This window comes from Cynoglossus semilaevis, chromosome 12 (assembly GCF_000523025.1).
Source record: "Cynoglossus semilaevis isolate Cse_v1.0 chromosome 12, Cse_v1.0, whole genome shotgun sequence".
In the NCBI taxonomy this organism is placed as follows: Eukaryota; Metazoa; Chordata; class Actinopteri; order Pleuronectiformes; family Cynoglossidae; genus Cynoglossus; species Cynoglossus semilaevis.
The window spans coordinates 3,831,121-3,851,410 of NC_024318.1; the positions used below are offsets into that span (position 1 = coordinate 3,831,121).

General features: G+C 42.6%; 2 protein-coding genes across 14 annotated transcripts in view; both read right to left on the bottom strand.

Moving 5' to 3' along the window:
- LOC103387060 (coiled-coil domain-containing protein 6) overlaps window positions 1-2,061 on the bottom strand; it is a 10,128-nt gene extending 8,067 nt beyond the window's left edge. The window contains 1 exon segment of the mRNA XM_008321555.3: window positions 1,780-2,061. Within this exon segment, the coding sequence (XP_008319777.1) occupies window positions 1,780-2,034 (255 nt within the window). The 5' untranslated portion in view covers window positions 2,035-2,061.
- A 4,363-nt stretch (window positions 2,062-6,424) lies between these two features.
- The window catches only part of LOC103387059 (ankyrin-3), a 68,743-nt gene continuing 54,877 nt past the window's right edge, over window positions 6,425-20,290 (bottom strand). For 10 of the 13 annotated variants that reach the window (XM_025060560.1, XM_025060559.1, XM_025060557.1 and 7 more), the window contains 9 exons: window positions 14,223-20,290; window positions 13,259-13,333; window positions 12,750-12,881; window positions 12,397-12,537; window positions 9,129-10,521; window positions 8,887-9,049; window positions 8,195-8,278; window positions 7,825-7,908; window positions 6,425-7,677 (listed from right to left, as the gene is read on the bottom strand). The exon at window positions 14,223-20,290 is cut by the window's right edge and continues 1,186 nt beyond it. In XM_025060560.1, the coding sequence (XP_024916328.1) occupies window positions 7,528-7,677; window positions 7,825-7,908; window positions 8,195-8,278; window positions 8,887-9,049; window positions 9,129-10,521; window positions 12,397-12,537; window positions 12,750-12,881; window positions 13,259-13,333; window positions 14,223-20,290 (8,290 nt within the window). In that variant the 3' untranslated portion in view covers window positions 6,425-7,527. The remainder of the gene's footprint in view (window positions 7,678-7,824; window positions 7,909-8,194; window positions 8,279-8,886; window positions 9,050-9,128; window positions 10,522-12,396; window positions 12,538-12,749; window positions 12,882-13,258; window positions 13,334-14,222) is intronic. The other 3 variants (XM_025060564.1, XM_025060563.1, XM_025060565.1) reach the window with 2 other exon arrangements.

The following is a 20,290-nucleotide window of genomic DNA, read 5'->3' on the forward strand; positions in this document are numbered from 1 at the left end:
TGAAACATGGGAAATGTGTTGATGCAGCTACTGCAGCTAGCATTACACCGTGATGATACCTCTGGCCTTGTTAGCACCACTCTCAAATTCCTCCACCCTTATTATTCACTGACCTCAAAGCTACATTCTGTTTTGCCAACAGGTAAAAAAAAAATGACACATGCCACCAAACAGAATGACAGTGACGACAATGGAGCCAAAATGCTATATCAGTTTTGCATTTTTAAAGGTTACAGTATGGCTGCACTGGCATTTGGTTAAGTCTGGCCTACATACTTCCCATCTATTCAACAGATCGGTTACACATTTTATGACGCTAAGGCTGATAGAGGGAGCATGAAGATATATGACGCATAGAACCATGCCAAAGCTGCTGCTGGGCTATTTATTCCATGGGCACTAAACATGCTCAGATGTGAAAATGACTTGGCATGAATATCACTCAAAGGGATGTGAGTCATGCATATTTGCCTAGGTTTTGATGGGCTAAAATCTCAGAACCAATGTCTAAAGATTTAAGGTTTAAACAAACTAATGTGGAAGAAGAACTTTTCTCTGATAAATGAAAAGAGAACCATATCAATGTAAAATAAACTGTTTCCTTTTTTTAAATAATAACTTGTATTCTTAGTGGTGATTATTTCTGGCAGCTTTGTAGAAAATCTCAAGTTAAACGGATCACAAATTTGTGCCTGGATAAAATGCGTCAATCACTGAGGCTGCAGATATTAAACTGATGCCCGGTTAACAACAGCATACAGGGTACAACAATTTGTACCAGATTCACAGATGCTAAATAACTTAAAATTATAATACAATATAGTGTCCAGTTTATTTAGGCTTTGATCACTAGCCCTGACAAAGAACAAATCAACCAGCAGATCTGCTTAGATCATCTCCTCTTGGATGGGAGAAACCTGGCTTGTTCTTACAGATGATTCTTATAGATGCTTGTTCAACTATGAGTCACATCAACGGCTCTAATGGTTTGATTTCTGCATGACATTATAGTGTGAGATGAGTAAGACATGACTAAAACCCACAAGCGGTTCATACGAGGAGTAAGACTAGTGAGAAAGAGCAATGAGCAATGTGATGTAATTTCACTGCAATGATTACGTCCAACATTACCAGAATCGGTTTGTGATTAATCCAAAACAATTTCCTTACTTTTTATTCTTTTTTATTTTTTTAAAATAGACATTTACATACATTTGGAAATTTTGTGAAACTATTGCATGGGCTGTAACTGTCAAATCCCTTTCACACTGTTTGACAGAACGTGGTGACTGTTGTGTAGCACAATGAATTGGCTGACTAAAGTCGCTGACATTGGCTCGGTAACCAGCATTAAAAATAGTTTTAGAAGTAATTAAAACTTATTTTAATTCCCAGTTATTGTAAGTCTTCAATACTAAACATAACTTTAGAAGTAATTAAAACTTATTTTAATCACCAGTTATTGTAAGTCTTCAATACCAAACATAAAGCAACTCATCCAGCTACTACTGCTGCTGCCCCACAACCAAGCAAAAGTTAGCCCGCTAGCTCAATTAGCAACACTGCTAACCTAGCTTATATCAGTTATAGCAGCAAAACAAGAGACGGTTTTTATCGGTTGCACACAATATCACCTGATGAACACACAAAAATGATCTGTCGTTGTGAGTTTAGCATAGAATAAGCCACTTAAACCGTAGCTAACTGACTGACAAATGTAGTTGTCTGTGTGGCGTTTGCTTTAGCATCTGAGCTAGTTAGCAGGCTACCACTACTCACAATGGTGACGCTAGCTTTTCGCAGGTCCCGATTCTCCTCCTGCAGCGCTTTGCATTTGAGTTTGAACGTCTCCAGTTCAATTTTAAGAACTTTATTCTCCTGCTGCAGGGAGGCCAAGCGGTTAGTCAGCTCCTCCAAGCGAAACTGGGAAATGACGATGCTCGGTTTGCCCGAATTCGAGGCGGAAGACGACATCGGGGTGGCCGAGCTACTCCCCGCTCCGTCGGTGTCGCTCTCACTGGCGCTGTCCGCCATGGCTGTGGCACAGTGTGGGAAGGGAAGACGACCGCGCTGAGAGCAGCGTTTGACGGCAGCTCTCAGCAGAATGGAATGGTATGGTGGGTACTGCTGTGACCTTGCACACGCATGATGACGTAGCGCCACTGGCAGGATGTCTCCAGTACTACAATGTGCTTCATTGACAAAACATCCCTGAAGAAATTTGCACATCCTCAGCACCCTCGTCATCACTGCTTTGATGTCAAACTGTGTGTTGACATTTTGGAAACTACAGGCAATACCCAGCGAAGGATTTAGGCCAGAAGAAAAAAGAAAAAAAAATCTGTAAAGCAAGAATATTTATTACAAACAATACAATACAACACTAATAAAATAAATCATTTCTGAGTGCCCTGTCACATGGTTTTGAATTAATTTGGTAACTAGATTTCTACTGCTCTCTGTTCTCTAACCCTTTAGCTCAGCTCAATTTGTCACTCATCAGTCCATGCTGCCATTTTTTCTGCACAGCCATTCCTAGTTTGTTTATGTACATGTTTATGTTACTTGGCCTTGTTCTCATGTCAGTAATGCTTTTTGGCTCTGGTTCTTCTATGAAGATTTCTAACAATTGGTGATAAAATAATAAAGTCTTAACTACCCTATGATGAACCCTTTTTTTAAAAATACATAACTTTTTTAAATGTTTTCCATGTATTCTCAGTATGTATTTGTTTGCAGGAAGGTGTAGTCTAAACAATAATAATCTTCTGACTCAGGGTGTCATCATTAATTCATTTGTTGATTGATATTTGGATTGATCTGTTAGGTTTTAAGGGCACTAAATGTTTTAGAAAAATGTATTTTTAAAAGCTGAAATCAATCACATTCTTCCTGGGGTACATTTCTGTTGCCCTGCTCCATCAAGGTGGACCAGAGGATACACAGAAGAAACGTGTGATATTTTTGCTCAAGGACGTCAGTGGGAGATGTACGCAACTCGGATAGAGGACATTGTCTCTTATCACATCGGTGTGCTGCAGCTGCTGGATCGCTTACTTACATAATGAACGTTCAAGGACACAAAGACAAGAGGAGAAACGACAGTATGCAAAATCGATGCATTTTATTTTTTTTAAGGTTGTTGTAAGATGTTTGAAACATGGCATCATTGCTGCTATCGCCTCTAAAAGACCTCGAATAACCAAAGTGCTAGAATAGATACATTATCAATGGCTTTCACGCTGTTAGTAAGAATTGTACATCAGAAAAAAATCTGCTCAGGTGAAAACATATTCGACAAAATTCATAGTTCACATCGTATCAAAGGATCCTCCACCCCTTGATTGACATAGTGGTATAAGGGGTTGTGGTACAGCACCCTACCTGATTTGATTTAACTACCCCTCCCCCCCCTTCCCCCCACACACCAAGAATATTACATTGTTTTCATGTCCACAGCATAAACACCAGCAGACTGAGCCATCGTACCAGTAGGACACCACACCTTTGACTACATGGGCATCTAATGGAAACCTTTTTCTTTAAATGAGATATTAAAAAAAAAGAAAAAAAAGAATTCGGCCGAGTGACGACAATTCTATTTCCACTGCATATAAAGACTCTGGGGTCTAAAAAAGATCACACAGTTTCAGAGTTAAACACAATTTATTTAATGCTTTAAATAATTGGTTCTGGACCATCCAGTGTTTTGTCGCACTGTAACCTATTTGAGCTGTAGTCAAATAATGTTTAACGTGGCTTCAAAGTGAGTAGGATTTAAATTAAGATAAGAAAAAAAAAAAAGAAATACTAATAATATAATGTAATGAAATGCCCCATTTGTCCTATAACACCACAGCAGCCATTAGAAAATCAAATGGACACACAACAATCTAACAGTGCACAGAGACTCCTACACCTTATAGCCATTACATACGATACACTTAAAGTCTTACAGCGAGTCAGCCCTCCAGCATTTACATTCAGATTATTTCGTTCTTCAAGCAGAAGCTGCCCCCCCCCTTAACCCCCAGTATTACATAGACAAGACAGTAAATCATCCTCACCCCCACATGATACATGATTTATGGTATCTTTTTTTTTTTTCAAATATAAAACTGGTGACAAATGTTTGGGTATATGTGTACACGGATAAAGGGTTTTATATTCATTGTTTGAATACAGTGTTTTGCAAACTTTGTAAAAATTGTACTTAAAATAATGTCAACAGCATGCATGAAAATAGGTGTACTCTGAAAGGCTGCTTTTTTTTTTTTTGCAGGATTAGATCCATTCCCACTTTGGGAATTACTGAAATTTCAATTTCTGGAAATTTCCTCTGTTAAAATCAAAACCAGCTTATTTTCATATACAAACATTATACCTGCTCTAATAATTAATTATATATATGTACACACACAAGAATCTGTGAAGTCACACCGCAGTCTTTAAAAGTGGAACTAGTTAAGTAAATATTGAAAGCACCTGAGAAGGTGTCTCTCCCCAGTGTTTTCATCCAAAATGTTTTTAAGAATTGTACACGCTGTAATTATATATAGAGAGAGTGAAAAAAAAACAAAAAAACAACAAAAACAAAGGTTATGATTCAGTTAAAGTTTTAAAAATCCCTCTGAAAAGTATATCCTGTCCACGATGGGGCTGAAGAAACTAAGGCGAGTGTTGACGTTGGATCAGGATCATTCAGTTTGATTTGATTGGTGTTGTTGTGTCTTCTTGGATTCTTCCGTCACTGTGTGGAGTCAGGTTCCTGTGCCGTCTTTGGTCACAGTCGCACCTGTGGCTTTCAGTACTGGAGTCTTTTTGTTTTTCCAAAAAAAGCAGAGCCCTCACACCAGCTGTGAACTGACAGCACGAGTTTCATTGTCCCACACAAGACGGAAAATAGAGTCACGTTCCGTGATCCACCTCAGTGAGACGCTCCGGTGTCTTCTGATCGACTGGGAGTGGGTTTTCATGCTCATGCGTTTGTCAGGAGGATCAACTCCACTCATGTGAAAACCATTTGTATGAAGTAGACTGTTCCTCCAGCTCTGAGGCCTCTGAACACTTCCTTTTCAAGGAAAGACTAAACTGGGTTCTCTGAATACGCCTGTAAGACAAAACACAGGGCATCGCATATTAAACTGATCTAATTGGAAAAAACCCAACAATATTTAGACTAATTTCACTGGCATTTTAAATAAAACAAAATGCGGTGAAATATTTACAGAATAATAATAATTAAAAAACCGGCATCGCATATTAAACTGATCTAATTGAAAAAAAAAACGACAATATTTAGACCAATTTCACTGGCATTTTAGTTGAAGGTTTTGATGATTTGATCCTCACAAAACTCTTCTAGACTAGACAAAAACACAGCGGTGCTGTTTCTACGTCAGGTCTTTACCAACGGAACAATTCATTACAAACAACAGCAGGCTTTAACAGACTGACACTGGTCTGTTATGGATTTTACAATAGTTTTGCAAGTTAGGGATTTACCGGACAAAGCCAGAGCGGCTGTTACTGCTGAGTGTGAATCATCCCCCCACACACTCCACACACACACACAGTCACAGTGAACATGAAGGGGCACAAATGTTGCCCAGGACTCAGCATCACTCATCAGTCTGTGGGACAGTGAGTCAAACCCAGCAGGAGGCGAATACAGAAATATTTTTACATTTTGGAAAACACCCGCATTTGGTTTGTTGTTCAGGGTCAGTTTAAAAAGTCAAAATCAGTAACATATGAATCAGGCACACAGCTGGAGGCAGAAGTCACAAAGAATTAGTTAAGATGACTGAGAAGTCAAACAATCATATCAGCAAAAAAAAACAAAAAAAAAACACTAAATGTGGCTAATGCGAGTAAAATTTTACAAAATATAAACCCAAATTATGATAGTTTAAACAAACTGCTTAATTAATAAAATAATCAAATTCAGCTTCAAGTCAATTATTCAGGAATACAAGTTAAACCAGTTACCAGTTAAATCAAAGTAGCTAGAAAAAAGAGCTGTAAATTAAATTAACTTACGCTTGAATTTACCATGAATTAACAAAAAAAAACCAAAAACACAAGATTTCCCACACTGCCTCTCACACACAGCAGCCAGATGACAAAGAGTTATGCTAACATCAGCTTTTAAGATTAGCAATTAGCATGAATTCATGCAGTACATGCAGTACAAAAATAACATTTGCATCTTCATACAAATACAAAATGTCCCTTTCACACTGTGTGCGTGAGACAGAATGTGCTTGTATTAGCGCTGGTGGAGAAATAATTCTTCTGACAAGACATTAAACGTCAGCGTACCTGGTAGAGCACCACCTCCCCTATGAGTGGGGCTTTTTATCCCCCGACCTTCTGTCGTCTTTCCTCCTGCTGTTCCTGGAAACATCTCCTGGCTAAAAAAAACACACAAAAAGAGATGGAGCAAAAAAGTTAGCGTCATTTCTTTTCTTTTCTTTATTTTCTGGCAACCCAACAGACAAAACCTGAAATGTCAAAAATCAGACCAAAGAGACAGTGAACTCCACACACCAGAAGAATCTAGAAAACACCATCATATGTTAGTGTTATTGTTAGAAACACAGTAAAAACCTTCACAACAAACTTCACACACCAACCAGACACCTGGAAAAAAAGACCACGTCTGTGATTGTAGTGAAAGGTTACAAAACAAAGGAGGCTGGTTGTGTTTTCAGAGCAGACAGAACTGATAATCCACAGAGGTGAATAATCAGTTTAACATGTGAACCCCCTCCCCCGCCCCCTCAGTAGAACCACACAGTCAGGGGAAGCTCAGTCAGCATCCTTTTTGTGTTACAGAGAGGAAGAAAACCACACAGTCAAACGACAAAAAAAGAAAAAAAAAAATGCATTTAAAAAGTTGCCACTCGTGGCTGGGGTTTCTGTGAATTTATGCCCCAAAGACAAAAGGATAGGTGAGTAATTCTGACCAACACTCACTGACAGTACTGACCCTCCCTCTCCCCCTGCACACACACTTAAAACTGCACTTCAACATGTGAAACATGTGAAATATGAATATTTTAAATAATAATAAATATGAATTTTTTTAAAGATATACTTGTACAAAATGTGAACAACTCTGTTAAGTTTTTTTACTGTTACAATCATTAAATCTTTTTCCAAACATTTTTGAATTGAAGAGTTTGAATTTTGAGATAAAGCTCAGATTCAATTATCAATTATTTCAGTGCTTAAATGAAGCAGAGCAGCAGGTTATGACGTTTGAATTCTACAAAGAAGGAATTCTTCCATGGAAAAACTGCTTGGAGAAATATTCAGATTTCATAACAATAAAATTCATTTTAGAACGTTTTGACTTTCACTTATTTTTTTTAGCAGTGCCTTATGTAATAAAATACATTTCATGTATTTCTTCATATTCACTGTATCTCACCCAGTGCAGCTTTAAGCCTGAATTCAGAGCAAATATAAAAAAGTCCTCATGCAGAGTGGAGAACCACATGTTAGACACCCAGCATCTGCTCATCTTTCAAGCACAATCAGTTCATATGTGCCGACCTCAGACCCGTCCGTCTGCAGAGTGGGACTGCACTGCAGGTCACGGTGCCACCAGTCGGACACTGGGCTTTCCGGAGTAGGAGAAGAAATTCTCCGAATAATCTTCCTAATGACCTGCCCGAGGCAGACAGAAGCGTACAGAGGCAAACAAATAAAAAATAAAAACAAGATCTGATGTGATCTGCCTGTGGAGAAACATTAAGTCCTGTTCCTGGTAGAGTATTAAAGGCAACCTGGAAAAAGTCATGTCTTATACGTTACTTTTCTACTGATGAGGTTTCCTTCTTTGTCCAGAAAATGTTCCTCTGAGACAGACTCACCAGGGAAGTTCCTGGCTTCTTCTCCCTGCAAGGATTCCAGGTTATCACACAAATATGGAATCAGAAAAAAAACAAAAACCATTGTCCCGTCACCAAATTAGAGCAACACCTTTACAGCAAAGACAACCACTGTTGAACACTAGGTTAGTCTTCAACTAACAAGTTTTAAATTCAAAAAGTCGTCGTCACCCAAATGAATAAACCAATGCACAAACCGGGTGACGTCAGGTCAACAAAACCAGAACAAACTAAGAAGCCAAGTCACACCAATCCACGGCCCCGCCGAGATTCTAATCCAGGGTTTTAGATACCTTTAAAATGATATGACGTGTGATGATTCTGGTTGTTACGGTCTGTTCTTCCTCTGAACCGGACTCTACACAAACCTGCTGCTGCTGGAGTCGTTAGAACGTCAGTACCAGACAATTACACAGAGTCAAGGGGAGAGAAAAAAAAGCATGTATTAGTTGGAGGTGTTTCGACTCCTCGTGGTTCAGGGTCAGCTGCATCGGAGAGAGGAACCTGTTTGTTACATCATCATTTTAGGTGTTATAGTTGCAGTAACACAGTCACAATGTCAATGTAATTCTCTATAGTTATGGTGAGCAGTAATATTATCAAATGATAAATCGAAGCCTCACCTAACACCTAATGGGTTAAAGACATGGTATTAGGTTCTTTTCTGCAAACACATATTTTGTTTCCTAATTTTCTCTACTACCGTACACCAATATGGTAAAAAAATAGAACCAGTAGGTGGCAGTAATGCCACTTTAGACCTTTTGGTTGTAATGTCAAACTAAAGATAAAGTAAGTTTGGATGGGATAGGAGAAAGGCTTAAGGTAGTCAAGCCTTGAAGATTATTGTAGCGCCCCCTACAGGAGAGGAAGGAGCGCTACCTGCTAGGTGTAGAAATTCCAAATGTGCATCTTTAACAGCAGACACGTTGGAAACACGATCACGTTAATATTCTGCTCCGTTCTTTATTGTTCCAAATGTTACCTTGGCTTTTTTCTCTGACACCAGCGCTGCTTCTTCCTTCCTGCCGTTCGATGACTCAGAGGAGCCGCCCTGAGGTGAGTTCTTTGAACTGTTGCCATTCTGTCTCGATCTCCCTGACTCACCTCTGGACGAGGAGGTGATGGAGTCGCTGGAGTTCTCCTGGCTGTTGGTCAGGGATTTTAATGTTAATCAATGATGTTTCCTGAGTGTAAGAAAATGCCAAACTGTATCTCAGCGCTCACCTTTCCCGTCTGTCAAGCAGGTCTGAGCTGACGCTGCGGGCCTGCGTTGGTGGTTCAACGTTGATGCTGGATGATTCACTGTGCCAACCTGAAAGTGAACACACGTCTTTTTCTGCCTGTTCTACCGGAACACTTTTCTCCTGAACCTCGGTCGTCTCTCCGTCCTCCTCTTTCTCCTCTGTGCCTTCTTTGTCGTTCTTTGCCTCCTTTTGCAGATTCTCCAATGAATCCTTTTTGATTTGGACGTCTTTGTGTCCCACTTCCTCCTCCTCGTCCTCATTTGATCCAGACTCACTGGAAGAATATCCTCCAAGTACCTCAACCCAAGCCTTAGGGGAGAGGTAATCTACGGTCTGGTTCTTGACCGTTCTCTCGTTACCAAACAGCCCTTCATTATCTTTTAATGGCATTTCTCCATTGCTGTCGTCCTTCTCTTTTTCATTCAACCTTTCACTACTGCCCACATCCACCTTTTTTACCACCAGGATTTCATCTACACTTTCTTTGACTGTCACTATTTCTATGGTCTCACAACATTTTCCCATGGAACATTTTCCTTCTTCTTCGTCCTTACAGGTCTTCTCCTCAACTCCATCTTGAACAAGCTCGTGCTGCACCTCCTCGGCTGACACCTCCTTCTGTGTCACTATAACACCGCTGTCATCTGAAAACTTACATATGTCCTTCGTTACTAGCTCACATTTCCTTTCCACATTTTTGATCAGGTCCGTCTCCACCCACTGTCCCACTAATGTGTTTCTACCAACACTGTCTGCTCCGACCATCTCAACCACCTTCCGTGTTTCTTCTGCCACTTTCTTCTCACCTCTTCTCAGACCTACGTCGTCATGCAGCCTTTCAGGGACACCCATTGGTGCTGCTGTATCTCCTCTTTGGGCACGCTCAGGTGATGAAGGAGTCAGTGACGACACTGATGACAGAGAAGGAGACGACGTGGAGAAAGCCATGTCAAAGTCCAAGTCACACATCGTAGGGAACGAGGGCGACCTGGGCTTGTGGCTCAGCTCCATTTCATGACATGACCTGTCCTCCTCCTCGCTCAGGAGCAGCTGGTCATTCAGAGCAATGTGCGGCTTCCTGACCTTGGGGGGGACGGTAATGGGGAATTCAAAGGATGTGATGGAGAGGGTGAGCTCAGAAGGCCTGGGGGGGCTCCGGGGGGGATCGTCGTTTGGGTCTGTGCAACTGGGTTCTACTTCGGGACTCCAGGGTAAGGTTTGAGACTGGGATCGGGTCAGCAGAAGGGGGTCTGGCTCTGGCTGATGAGGCGCAAGGGAAGGGTTTGGGGTGATGGGGATGTCAGGCTCCAGGAAGTGGGGGTCAGAGCGTAGAGCAGCAGGAGACTGCAGCTCTGCTAAAATGCTCTGATTATCTGTAGGTGACAGGATGACAAATGTAGAGACGTGCTCACACCATAACATTACACACCTAAACACACACACTCACACACACACTTATGCACAGAGATCACATGACGGGGACAATGATACAGAGGTTGAGTTTCAAAGCATGTACCAGAAAACGACCCTGTGATCGACAGCTGTTTGGAAAAACAGAATGTGAATGTATTTCACTGTAAAAGCATTCACAGAAGTACGTGAATTAAAAGCTGCTTCTATATGTTAAGAGTTGATTCATTAACAGTTATGTTGAGGTGATATGTTTAATATGGGACACATTAGTGGAGTTTAATGACCAGTTCCATTTACTGTTGTTATCTGATGAGTTCATATTTTTCTGTTTTTTTTTCTGTTACATGCTCACATGAAGCCAGTGACTGATGAGAGAGATGGGAAAGTAGGACAGAACGGGTCAAAACAACATTTCTGCTGTGGAAGGGTCAACGCGGGGTTGAGTGGGACGTGGAGGGACGGATGTAGCGCAAGTGCACTGGCAGGTAGGACACGGGGTGAGAGAATGCAGGGGAGGGGAGGAGGGACAAGGGCTGGTACACCGAGACCCAGAAGGAGAGATGAGAGGAAGAGGAGATAAGGACACAGGGGAGATAGTACGTGTGACCAAAGAGTCTTTGCTCTGAGAGGCAGGAACAGAAGGTGAGACTCTACACGTGGGTGAGGAGGAAATAGCTAGATCAGGTTGGGTGGTAGGAAATGCAGAGGGGAGCTCAGGGGTGAGGTTGGTGGATGACGGAAGGGGTTTTGCGGGTGAGGTTCGGCCAGGGGTGGGGGAATAAGGTAAAGGGGAGCTGATGAAGGGGATGGGTGAGGAGGGCTGGGGAGAGAAGGGGAGGACAGGTGATTGACGGTCATCAAAAAGAGGAGTTAGGTTTGGAGAATGGAGAATGGAGCGTGGCTGTTTAAACGGTGCTGGAGGAGCCAGGTCTCTGAGTGACACCGAGAACTCATAACTCAGGGACCGGCGTGAGGAAGGGCGTTGGTGGTTAAGTACTGCAGTGGGGGAGAGAGGAGTGGGAGGGGGTGTCGGGGTCAGAGTGGGAAAGAAGGAGCTGGAGTGAGGGAGGAGGAAGACGGATTCCGTGCCTCCAGGTGTCAGGGGGATGATTATACAGACTATGGTAAAGGTACGAGAGGCCGAAGAAGAAAGAAAACAGACAAAAGGGAATTTGTGATGAGAAAAATGAATCATTTGTGAGTTTTTAGTGCAAAACAACAATAATGAAAAATATGACAGAGATATGGGAGGGACGGGTGAGGAGGTGGAGGAAGAGGAGGCGGCGGTGACACATGAGAGCTGAACGAGGAGAAAGGACACGCAGAATTTGTCAACACATGACTCTTAACTTGTTAAGAGCTGTTATGTGCTGTTAACGGCATGGGACACTGAGGTGATGGGAGGCAGGAGGAGGAGGAGGAGGAGGAGGAGGTTTCACAAAGGAGGAGGTTCTCTCATCTATCCAAAGAAGGCTCAGAGGAACTAGAGGAGAACTAGGAGAACTACATTTAATCAAAAGAGGAAAGCAGTTATATATTTTCTACTCAGGTCAGACACAGAGTTTATTATACGTCATGCACATCGATTTGGATTTTAGCATCTGCTGTTGATCACTTCTGAGCAGCGGATTGAACTACATCAAATGTATTCAAATTTACATTTTCCTAAATAGAATCTAAGGCTTAAAAAAAGAAAATATAATCGTTGATGTAAGCTGTCAAGTCAAAATCCAAATCTGATTGCAAAAGAGTTTTTTTCTCTTTGTAGGTGTTTCATGCCTTTAGACAAAGTTAGCAGGGAGAGGTTAGAGGTCAGATAATCAGAGCTACTTTACCATCAGCTTGATCCCGGAAAACGTTGTCATCAACAAAACATCTTGTGCCCGAAACGTTACCATAGTCAAATATTGGCCCCTCCAGTAAAGTCACAATATCCAAGCGATTGATTTTGGTCAGCACGGTAGTTAAGGCATCCGCTGTGGAGGTGAACACAGAAAAAAATGGCATCACATGAAAAAAGAAAAAATATATATATGTACAGTTATGAATGTAAATGTCTCCAATTTCATAAGAGAAGCACAGCATTTAACAGTGTTAATACTTTCAAAAATACACAACTGGCAACTGTAGATTTAGATGTTGTTAGAAAACAAAACAAATCAAACAAGACACGACTTGTGAGTCTTACTTGTGGCATTTTTCCCTTCCCGATTGACCCATTTCTTGAGAAGCATGAAGCTCTGTGCAGTCAGAGAGTTGGGGTTCTCTAATCTGACGTGGTTGATTTCGTCCACCGTGAAGTTCATTTCCCGAGCCAACTCTGTGATGGGACACAATGGTATTGTAAAGCAGTTTTTCCCAAACTTTATTTCAGGGGACCATATTTTAAAAGTCACAAACCTTCACAAGTCAATAGACATTACTTGTAAACTCCAGGGAAACATGATGTGAGATGACCCAAAAAAAAAAATCTCTTGCGACCCACCTGAGGGTCACAACCCAGTCTTTGGGAAACAATGGTATAAAGTAAAATAAAATCTGAATATTCTGACTTGCTGTAATTGCTTCAATAACACCCCCTTTGGGTTTCTCTTAAATCATGTTACTATCTAAGATATACTGTTGCCCTGTAGGTGGCAGAAAAACAGTGCGACCAGGAAAAAGGGGAGCTGAAGGACAATGTTGAATAAGTCTTACCTGTCCAACTGAGTCCCAGATGATCTGCGACGATTGCCATGCGTAAGTCTGTCCGCTCACATGGACTTTGTGGACCTGGTGAACAGAAGACAGACATGCGTCAGTAACCCTCGTGTCCGTCTTCCCTGCAGAGGACTGTGAGAAGAAAATTAACACGTATAGAAATTTCCTTTTCTGGCCACTTATTCATCAGGTTCAACGAGCCGAAACTGTGGTAAAAAGTATAATTGAAGAAAAAATATTTAATAAGGAGTTAAATGATCCTCCTGAAAATGGCTAGAAAAGAAATGCTAATACAAGTACGACACTATGGGCAACTGAGATGTGTTTATCAAGTAAGTGGATTTCTGTGATTGTGTTTGTGGTATGTGTCCTCTAGGCAGGCAGTAACTGTCATGAGAACCACAAAAACAATGCATAACATTACTCTCAACAACAGTGTGTACTTCAACAAATCCAGGGTGGGAGCCCTACGTTCTACGATCTAAAACGTGGACATGCCAGATGCTACTGCGTGAGTTTTTTTTGTCAAGGCTACTTGGTTTAAATGACAATTAAAAAGAATGGAAAAATTTAGTAAGAACAAACTGGAAGAATAAATCTGGTTACCACCCTGCACAGACAGACAGACAGACAGACAGACCAGGGAGGAGTCAAACAAGGGACTGGTTGTGCCAGTCGACCAGTTACCACTACTGGCATGCTCAGTCTACTGTGTAGGGGTTGGAAAGGTTCAAAGTTGGGGAACAGAGGAAAGAATCTTGCAACAAGGACAATATGTACACTGTACATCAATGACAAAAACAAATTTAAATGAGTGCTACAGTTCTAAAGAGAGTACGTAAACACGCCACAGGCATTCCAGTCAAACCATTAAACGATCACAACAATGTCATGCAACTAAAAGTGAAATATATATAAATATATAGATGTATTTTAAACATAGTGTGAAAGTTTTACAAACTAGGCTTGATCTCCGCGATGGGAGGTGTTCGAGACCCTGTGAGTCCCTGACTGCCCTCCTTCCCACCAGTCCTCCTACTCCTCCCGCTCCTGTCACTGCCGGAGGCCCTGTCCGTCGTCGCCACCTTTGCCCTTACGGACGCGGCCCCGGCCTCAGCCCTCGAACCTCTACCAGACCTGGATGAGCGGGAGGGCTGGGAGGGCTGGGAGGGCTGGGAAGGCTGGGAGGCGTCCGACAGAGAGGTGCTCCGGGAGGTGCTGTCTTCCTCCGACTGCTCTGTCTGCGTCTTTTTCTCCTCGTCTGACAGGCGATCCACCAACTTTAGCGTCTCCCCACTAATGTCTTTAAAGTATTCAATGGTGCGCTTACAAATTTCATTCGGTTTTTCTTGTCTCTCCTGCTTATTCAATCCTGCACCTTTAACACTGCTGACCTGATGCCTGTCCTTTAGTGGTAGCCTTGAGGGCAAACGTACGGCTGCTCTCTCCGAGTCCGAGGCATTTCTTAGCTGTGATGTAACCTGACCTGAACCGTGCGAGCTAGCTGCGGCAGTGCTGTTCTTCTTGATACCCTTCACTGGTATTCTAGACCTGGGCTCTACTTTTGCTATGGCTGGCTCTGCTCTTTGCCTAACTTCAACTGTTACTACCTGTTTGGGCTTTCGTTTACCTATGGCTGTTCCCTGAGTGCGAAAGGACCAACCAGGTGCTTTCACCGGAAGCTTGGACTTGGGCTGCTTCAGCTCACTTTCCTTGACTGCCTCACTTTTTTTGTCCTGCACTTGATTGCCTTCACGTACATCCAAACCCTCCCCTAAATCTCTGCAGCAGAGTGTTTCTATCCTGCTAGCCTTCTGAAGTGTGGGCTCAGATGACGACTGTAAATTGAAAACTACACTACCACACTGAATGTAGTTGGCCTGGATGCTTGAGGACTCTAGGTTATTGTTGTTGTTGCAGTTTTCTGAGGGGTAATCTTTCCTCTCTAATTTAGCTTCACCTTGTCTGCTGGGCTGTGTCTCTCTACACTGACCCTGGATGCTAATGTACTCTGGCACCATCTGACCCTCCGATACGTCTGCTTTACAATCTGTGAGTTCCCCCGAGTCTTTTTTCACCGTTATAGAGGCAGCTATGCCCATTTTAATTGGAGTGCGCAATTTGGGATCAACCTTAGAGGCTGTGATTGTGCAAGAGGAGGCAGTCTCGGCTACAGCTTCACGGGAGGGGCCATCAGTACTGGTAAAGCCTGTGTCACTGCCAGGCTGTGCAGAGTTGCATTTGGCTGCTGTTGTTGCTGGTGTAGTGCTGCTGTCTGTGGTAGTGTCTACAACATTCACCTTTGCATCTACTGTGGCCCTTTCCCCTGTTTTTGACTGAGAGGAAGTTACGCCCAGGATCTTGCCCCCTTTCCCCTTTTCCCCTGTTTTAGGGTCAGAGGAATGCTCACCAATCTGGAAAAACTGAAGCCTCTCTTCAACAAAGTCCCGCTTGCTCATGTCAATAGCACCACTGCGGGTCATCTCAAACATCTTTCCTTCATGGAAAGGGAATGGATTGGGCTCACTAGTCGGAGTGCTCTCATCAGTTGGTGTTCGAGCGGGAGTTGTGTCAGGTGTTGTAGCCTGTGATTTGTCCTCCACTGATAAACTAAATGGTTTGGGGTCCTCATCTTTTGTTTTGGACTCAAAAACTGCCTCGTTATCACCTCCTTTGGTAGGCCAAGGGTCAAAGTCCAAACCTTTGGTCGCAACAGTCTTAAAGGTTGAATTCAGCTCTTCTTCAAGCTGGTATGCAAAGTAGTTGTCTGCAAACCCCTGCCTATCAGGATGTCTTCCTTCCAATGTGTAATCCTTTTCTTCACCACTGCTTTGAACAGAAGATGTAGATTTAGTCTTTCCATTACCCTGCCCATCTTCACAATTCTCTTCCTCTATCACTTCGAGCTTAGACTGACTAAATGGCCGGTCATTTGTTTTGCCATCATTAGACAGAGTTTTAGGATCTTCACTTAACCCATCATCCTCATCTTGAAGGTCATATCCATCAAGTGAGTCGATCTCAGTCGCATCAGTGTCATGGGAGAACTCAGCAGTAGTGGCTATAGAACAGTCAGTTATTGACTGGTCATTGCCGTTTTGTTCAAAGTAAGCATCATCTACGTTTAGTTCACCATTGACACTAGACTCCTTGTTGTTTCCATTTTTCTCTGATCGTTTCTGTTTGGGCGTTTTTTCTGCTTCCTCTTTCATTTTGAAGGTGTACTTCTTCACAGGGGCAGGGTGGAAGACAGACTCATCATCGCTGGAGTCAGTGTTATCAGCACCAGGAGGAATAGGAGATGGAGGCTGCACCCTGATGATTGGCTCAGCTAAGAGATGCCTATCATGCTCCTCTTGGAGATTCACCTCCATCATCTCTGTCTCTGCCTCAGAAGAAGCACGTGCCTCTTTTTTCCCAGGGCGTGGCTGCTCTATTTCTAAAGGAGGAGGAGGTGGAAACTCTATGTAAGCCACTCTCTTCTCCTTGGACTTTTGACTTTCTACATCTTGTTTCTTGGTGTGATTGTCTGAAAAAGCTGACTTAGATTTTTCCTTTGAGGGTTCATTGTAAATGAAAGTCTTTCCTTCTTCTTCCTCAGACTCCTCTAAAATTGGACTAGGCATGCCAGGCATATGGCCTATCAAAGCGTCTGGTGCTCTTGATGCCAGACTTACTTCCTCTGAGCTGGGAGTTTCAGGGGTAACAGGACTCTTTCCAGAACCTTCCATAAATGTTACTTGTTCTAAAGTATCATCTTCGGGACTTCCTTGAGAAGGTGTGGACTGCTTTTGTTTGACAGTGTAGAAGGCACCCCTAGCTTCATGAACTGTTCTACTTTCATGGCTTACGATCTTCTTGTATGTTCCCAGCTGACCCAGGGCCGTTTCCTTTTCATACTGCTTTCCTACTTGGATGCTAACATACACTGGTAAAGGCTTTATGTCTTTGATACCCTCAGAAGCAATGGAAGAACTTGCTTGATCCAAATACTCTATCTGACTGCCATCAATACCATTGCACACTATGTCTGATTGGCTACCATCGGATGAGTCTACGGATTTCCCTATTGATGATCCACGAGTGGACTTGTTGGAATCAGAGCTACTGTGTAACCGACTTCTAGTTAAGGTTGACATATGAGACCCTGTCCTCTCGTACTGTTCACCAGAGGGATCTGATTTTAAGGAGCTAGATTTGTTATTTTCGGAGATATTCGTTGGCTTTCTAACAGGAATTTGCGATTCCGAGTTTTTTTTTAGACTATCATTGGTACTTGGAGTTTCTTGAACAAAAAACTCTGTGTAGATTATTTTCTTGGTAGCTTCTTGTCTTTGGGAATCACTGCTATTGCCATCTTTCATAGACTCGTGAATTAAAGAGTGTGATAGCTTTGGGGATTGAGGCTTGTAGCTGCCATACCCTTGGCTATCTTCCTGACCATCTTTCGCTGTCTTAGTTGAAAATCTATTTGGCTCAGTACTCAAACTTTGCCTCTGGTTTGTTGGACTTTCTGGTATTTTCTGAATATTGGGACCGGAAAACACCTGATATACAGGCAACTTACTTTCATGAAGTTTTCTAATGGGAGGATTTGAATTTTGAACACTTTGGGGGGGTTTATCCTGCCTTTGAGCCTCTTGTTCAAACTTTAGCCTTACTGCACTGACTTTTGAGGAAGACATCTGAAATGGTTTGGAGGTTTCAGCCATTTTCCCCTGTACTTTGCTATCTCCTTGTTTGTCTAAATCAGTGTACTGCAGCAATACTCTCCTCTCTGGACTGCTCGGTAAACTTGCACATTTCCTTTCACTGGAGCTGAACCTTTCTCTAAGTCTTTCTCTGCTCCACTCTTCCCCACTGCCACCATTTCTATAGACTGACCTCTCTGGACTACTATGTGTAGAGCTTGGCCCTGATCGAGATTCTCTGAAGTCAGGTCTGCGTGATTTCTTCTCTGGCGAAGACAGCTCATCGTTTAGCTGTTCTGTTCTATCACGAAAAAACTGAGAAACCTCACTAAGTTTATCCTGTGCCTCTTTCACAGTTCTGTCTACCCTGTCCTCATAAGCAACCTGTTCTATCTCTTTACTCTGTGCTTCATCTGGTACACGCATCCAAACAGATTGCTTTGGACTGCCAGGTTCGGATGAATATTGCAAAAGTGTCAGTTTGTCATAGTTGTCGTCAACACTGGCCAGCCTTCCAGATTTATCAAAGACATTCCTGGGGGACCTAAAAATGTACTCTGTTCTTGGTCCAAATGTCCTGCCCTCACTGTGAGTGCTTCTGTCCGGTGAGTGGAATCTGGACCTATCTCTCAAATAATCCTCAGAGTCAGAATGAGATTGGTCCAATTTGTCAGAAAGTAGCATCTTCTCTGCAAAATTATATGTTTCTCCCCTAAGGTCTGATGATTCATCCTCATTGTACTCGACAGATTGCTGACTAAGTAGCTTCAGTCTTTTGTAAGAGTCATCTGCCAACAGCTGGGCTGAACTAGGGCGACTATCTTCGTCCTGTGACATTGGTGTGTTGAGTCTGGTGGAGTCCAGGTACATTGGGAGTGTTTCTTCATGCTCGTCTTCTTGTCTGTTCCCCGGGTAGTAATACATCTCCTTTTCTCCGTGGTTCTTGGTCTCTCTGATAATCACTTCAGTTGGTTCTGTTTTATTCCCTTTTTCAATATGAACCTCAATTATTCTTTCAACTTTAGGCTTGGAATTGATGTCCTCCAAAACCCTCTGTGATAACTCCTCATTGCCAGATTTGTGTTCAAACAGTCCAGCCAGTTCTCGAGAAGGATCCTTTCCAGATTGAAATGCCTTCATTATGTCATGTACAGACATTGTTTCCTCACATCTTTCAGAGGGTGTGTCTTTGCCAGATGGTTTGTGGTAGACCATTCTAGTGGTGGTAGTGATGTGTGTCTCCTCCTTCACCCTCATTCCTTTTCCCATAGGATCCTCATCAGGGATGGCTTTCACAGAATAGCATCTATTGTGTTCTGGAGAAGGGGCAGCTTGATTCAGATGTCCCTTGGAATCTGAATCAAAATTTCTAACAGAATGGGCATCCTCCACTGAAATCTGTTTGTTATCCTCTGGAGACTCATAGCTCCTGATGACGTGAACAACCTCAGTCCTCGTCTCAGTAATCACTGGTGGAACTGGGATATCCTGAAACAGAGCCTTGGGTCCCATTCCTTCTGCACTTTGAGGGGCAGAGGGTGTTCTTTCACTCCTAGTCTCAAACCCACTATCTGAGAGGGGGCTTTTATCCTGTTCATGTGAGATATCATCAGGGGATTCAAGCATAGTGTCTGCACCAAAAAGTGCATCTGCTACTTTACTGATCTCTTTGTCAGAAGCTGAAGAGCGCATGCATGTTGGGGGCATTTTCAGCTTATGCTCCTGAACTGCTATGATAGGTTTTAAGACACGTTTCTGTTTCTCTTTGCCTTCACCTTCTCTCTTTCCTTCATCTGTTTTATGCTTCGTGTCATGCATTTTGGACAATGAATTACCACCAATGTCACTGGCCAGGTAGTCAACCACTTTGGAGAGATTAAAATCCCTGTCTGGTATTGTTTTTGTTTTGGCCTGAGGAACCACAGTCTCGTATCTTGGTGGATAGCTCCAGTTGCTCGGTGGTTGTTCAACCTGTACTTTTGAGAACTGTATGTCATCCAAGGAACCCCTTGCTAGTGAAACCCTACCATCCTTTGCAGCATCTTTGGTAAGAATTTCACTAACTTTTACCAAATCCTGCTTTACTTTCTCCACAATCCTATAGGGCTCCTCATCCTCCATTCTGACCTCTCTTGGAGAATCAGACTGATATCCTTTATTTGCAGTAGAATTTGGGTCCGTCTGCAAGATGGCTGACATTCGGATTAAGTCCTCTTTCATTTCAGCTACATCCTTCAAGATTTCCTGGCTGGATGACAGTGGTGATATGTTGTTTGATTTTAGGCCAGCCGACAACAGGGAGGCTTTGCTGGGGGAAAGAGATCTGGCAAAGGACGAC